The sequence below is a fragment of the Babylonia areolata genome, chromosome 5 (genome assembly GCF_041734735.1).
Source record: "Babylonia areolata isolate BAREFJ2019XMU chromosome 5, ASM4173473v1, whole genome shotgun sequence".
Classification (NCBI taxonomy): Eukaryota; Metazoa; Mollusca; class Gastropoda; order Neogastropoda; family Buccinidae; genus Babylonia; species Babylonia areolata.
The window spans coordinates 17014853-17019852 of record NC_134880.1 but is presented as its reverse complement, the minus strand read 5'-3'; the positions used below and the strand labels follow the sequence as shown (position 1 = coordinate 17019852).

At 44.3% G+C, this 5000-nt stretch overlaps 1 protein-coding gene across 1 annotated transcript in view; it reads left to right on the top strand.

Moving 5' to 3' along the window:
- The window catches only part of LOC143281976 (sugar transporter SWEET1-like), a 31359-nt gene that overhangs the window by 19884 nt on the left and 6475 nt on the right, over positions 1-5000 (top strand). Inside the window, exons 3-4 of the mRNA XM_076587340.1 lie at positions 1-18; positions 4141-4302. The exon at positions 1-18 is cut by the window's left edge and continues 106 nt beyond it. Coding sequence (XP_076443455.1) covers positions 1-18; positions 4141-4302 — 180 coding nt within the window. The remainder of the gene's footprint in view (positions 19-4140; positions 4303-5000) is intronic.

The following is a 5000-nucleotide window of genomic DNA, read 5'->3' as shown; positions in this document are numbered from 1 at the left end:
AGTGTTTCCAAATCAAAGGTAAGTGTATTGTGTATACCTTTGTATAATAGTCAGTTGTGTCCGACCCTACCATCAGGACAGCAGAGGAAGGCGACTGCTGTCCCGACTATCTGGGCTCGAATTTGATTATGGTGGAGAGTGCGGCTAACAGTTAAAAGACGACCCGTCTTGCCCGGTCCGCTCTTAGCCAATCAAACGCCTCTAAAAGCTATAAGCGCTGAATCATTCCTTTGGCCAAAGCTCTCCACGCCATCTTGTCAGGTTTACGCTCTGTCTCGTCTTACGCTTTTGATTGGCAAAGAGCGGACCGGGCAAGACGGATCGTCTTTTCACTGTTAGCCGCGCGAAATTTGGCCAAGCAGAGCAAACCGCTAGGCCTAGTTTGCATCAGTTTGACATGGTAAGTATATGTATCACCAAACATGGAGTATAATACAAACTCCTCCTATTTATATACGTGTGTGTGTGTGTGTGTGTGTGATCGCTAATAGAATCATCAATCATCTTCTGTTGTCTCTATCGTCCTCCTAGTCGTAAAAACAACCTGACGTCTTCTATGTTTCACGATGAGTTCCGAACACTACTTGATTTCTACAACCTTCGTTCTGGCAAACTTATCATCCTTTCAATTTTCATTTCGACAAACAAACTTCCACTGATGTAAAACGCTTATGTCTATCTCTGTCCAATCATTCTCTCTCTCAGCTCGTTACAGAACCAACACACAGATCTGGCCATACGTTGGACTGGATCATTGCACGTGACTCTGATGCCATGATTGCGTCAGTGACTGTAACTGACAAACTTTCTTCCGACCATTCTGCTGTCATATTCTCGCTTAATATTTCAAAACCTACCAGAACCAAAATTTTTTTTACTCGTTGCAACCTGAAATCCATCAACATTAACACTTTTTCTTCTCAAGCTGCTGAACGCCTTTCCAAAATTTCTTCCCTTACCGACGTCTCTACACATTACAACACTGTCCTCTCTCAACTGCTGGATGAACATGCAACCCCCACTACCCGCATGCTTCCTGATGGACCTTCCGCCCCATGGCACACACAAGACATTCGACTTGCAAAACGCAAACGTCGCCAGTTGGAAAGACAATGGTGATCAACAAAATTGAAAGTCCACAATCAAATATTCCGAAAACAAATAAATGAATTCAAACATATGATCTCATCAGCAAAGACAAACTTCTTTTCTTCTCAAGTTCTCAATGCCACATCCACCAAATCTCTTTACACTATCATGTCAAATCTTTCGATACTGGAAAAAAACAACAAAAAAAACAACAACAAAAACTCTTCCTTCTGCCTACACTTTATCTGAACTCCACAAAGTCTTCTCCTCTTTCCGACAAAGTCCAAAATATTCGTACCATCTTCCAACCTGCTCATCCTGATCCTCAATTCAGCGGCACTCCTCTACATTCCTTTAATCCATTGACAGAAACAGAAGTTAATGAAATCCTGAAAGAAATGACAATAAAGTCCTGTGTCCTCGATCCTATACCAGCCTCTGTCTTTTCCCAGTGTGTCTCACAGCTTCTCCCAACAATCACCAGTATTGTCAACTCATCAATTCTCACTGGAATGTGTCCATCAACTTTCAAAACTGTAATCGTCTGGCCTCTTCTGAAGAAATCCAACCTTGACGCAAACATTTTGAAAAACTATCGACCAGTTTCTAATCTTCCATTCATGCCCAAACTCCTTGAAAAAGCTGCCCTGAAGCAGCCCAACAGCCACCTTTGTTTCAACAATCTCATCCACCCATTTCAGTCTGCCTATCGCGCTGACCACAGCGCTGAAACCACTCTCCTCTACATCCTGAATAATCTGATGCTAGCATCCGACTCAGGAAAAATTTCCCTTCTCACTCTTCTCGACTTTTCAGCCGCCTTTGACACAATAGACCATTCAATCCTTCTTTCCCGTCTTCATTTTACATTTGGTATCAACGGCACTGTTCTAAACTGGTTCAAATCTTATCTCACTGATTGATTCCAGTCTGTCATTTTTGACCATTTCCGATCTGAAACCGTTAAAATCGAACATAGAGTCCCACAGGGATCTGTTTTAGGCCCAGTGCTCTTCACACTGTACACTGCTCCTCTCGCTGAAATTATCAACCGTCACAATGTCAGTCATCATTCTTATGCTGATGACACTCAATTCCAGAAGAGTGATACCCCTGAAAAATTGTCGTCGGTCTTGCAAGAAAAATAAGTTACAATTGAACGCGGACAAAACTGAAGCAATGATCATAGAAACGAAACAAAAACTGTCTTCCATCACAACTGACACAATCAAATTTGGCAGTAGATCCATCCCTATTTCCAGTTCAGTCAGGAACCTCGGCGTTGTCCTTGACAACACACTGTCCACATAAAAAAATATCAGTCAGACATGTCAGTCCTGCTACTGTCAATTGCGGCGCATCAGTTCCGTACGGAAATATCTGTCCACTGACGCAACATCTAGACTTGTCGTTTCTCTCATTCTCTCTCGCCTTGACGGCTGTAACTCTCTATTGTCTGGTTTGCCTGCTTCATCCATTCAGTCCCTTCAGCACATACAAAACTCTGCTGCCCGACTCGGCCTCAGAAAGAAAGGATCTGAGCACATCACTCCTTTTTTTGCAACATCTCCACTGGCTCCCTGTCTCACACAGAATTAAGTACAAGATCAGCACTCTATGTTATAAATGTATTCACAAATCTGCCCCATCCTACCTCTGTGGCTGCCTTCACCTCTACGCTCCATCTCACTCTCTACGATCGGCTTCGGATCCACTCCGTTTACGCATACCCAGATTCAAACACTCGACTGTTGGCCGCCGTTCTTTCTCTGTCTCTGGACCTTGTAATTGACATGAATTTCCTCTTTCGCTTTGTCAGGCCTCCACACTCACCTCTTTCAAGTCTGGCCTTAAAACCCACCTCTTCCTAAAATAGCCTCCCTTCCCTGTGTCTTCCTTGTCTTCAGTTTCTCCAGTTTTAGAGTTATACATGCGTTTGAATGGCTGGTGCGAAAGTGCTTTGATTTGTCTCTGTAGAAGATTAAGCGCTATATAAATATAATAATAATGATAATGATAATAATCATTCTGATTATTATTATTATTGTTATTATTATTATTATTATTATTATTATTATTATCAGAATCGGTTAAGCTTCGGACTTCTGGTCCAGTGTTCACCAGTAATCAAAGTTCGAGGCTCCGTTTCAGTATGGTGTTGTATTGTCTTCGGGAAAGACACTGTACTCCGATTTTCCACACTCCACCCAGGTGTGAATGGGTACCTGACTTCGGTTGGGGGGAGGTCAAAACGGCGAAAGGAGAGAGAGGATTGGGACCCCGCCCTTCCTGTGCCGAGCCCTGGACACAGTGGATATGAATTCGCTGCCTTCCTGTGCCGAGCCCTAGACACAGTGGATATGAATTCGCTGCTGTTCTGTGCCGACCCCTGGACACAGGAATTCGCTGCCTTCCTGTGCCGAGCCCTGGACACGGTGGATATGAATTCGCTGCCTTCCTGTGCCGAGCCCTAGACACAGTGGATATTAATTTGCTGCCTTCCTGTGCCGAGCCCTAGGCACAATGTATATGAATTCACTGCCTTCCTGTGCCGAGCCCTAGACACAGTGGATATGAATTCGCTGCCTTCCTGTGCCGAGCCCTGGACACAGTGGATATGAATTCGCTGCCTTCCTGTGCCGAGCCCTGGACACAGTGGATATGAATTCGCTGCCTTCCTGTGCCGAGCCCTGGACACAGTGGATATGAATTCGCTGCCTTCCTGTGCCGAGCCCTGGACACAGTGGATACGAATTCGCTGCCTTCCTGTGCCGAGCCCTAGGCACAATGTATATGAATTCACTGCCTTCCTGTGCCGAGCCCTGGACACGGTGGATATGAATTCGCTGCCTTCATGTGCCGGGTCCTAGACAAGGTGGATATGAATTCGCTGCCTTCCTCTGCTAAACCCTAGACAAGGTGGATATGAATTCGCTGCCTTCCTGTGCCGAGCCCTAGGCACAGTGGATATGAATTCGCTGGCCCGATGGCCGTGAAAGGCCTTGGGAACTTTAACTTTTAAGATAATAAATAAATTTACGTGTGTTGCAGAGGAAGCCATTGTACCAGCTACTGGCGTCAGTGGTGATGGTGGCGGCTCATGCAGTGTATCTGAGACTGGTGACCCCCACGCCCCCAGTACTGACCAACACTCTGGGAGTCTTCGTCTTTGTCTGGGCCGTGCTGCTGCTTCTCACGCCAGTTCTGGACATCGTACGTGTGTCCATTAATTAACATAGTACAGAATGTTTTTCTGTCTCAATAAGAGAAATTTAAGTGCGGTGTATGCCACGCAAACCAAACGGCGCGAGAATCGCAGTCACTCAGTTAGAGTAGGTATACATAAAAGACGTAATATGCTGTAGGTATACATAAAAGACGTAATATGCTGAAATCCTAAGTTAATGTGAACCTTTCGTACGATTATCGCAATCACACACATGTGTTGATTAATTCTTTCACTGTCATTCAGCATGAATACATGAAGAACATGAAACGCTGAAATACAAAGTTGATGATATTAATCAATCTCATACAATAATCATTAATCAACAATGCGATGAGCATAGTAAGAGAACGGATGTAAATATCATATCATGATCAAAACGACCACGTGTGTGGTTAAAACCAGGTTATTCAATAGTTCTCAAAATCAAAACACAATATATAGAGAGAGTCAATGATTTCGTATGTGTGTTCTTCATTTTCGGTTTCAAGGTTCGGTTATTCATTTTCATTCAGGAGGAAGATGGCAGAATTGTTAAGACGCTCATCTACCAATGCAGAGTCCGTGAGGGTCTAGGTTCGAATCCCGCTCTCGCCCATAATTGGAAAATCAAACTGAGCGTCTAGTCATTAAGATGGAACGATAAAAGGAGCACCTGGCGCACTGAGAAAGAACACATGGCAGC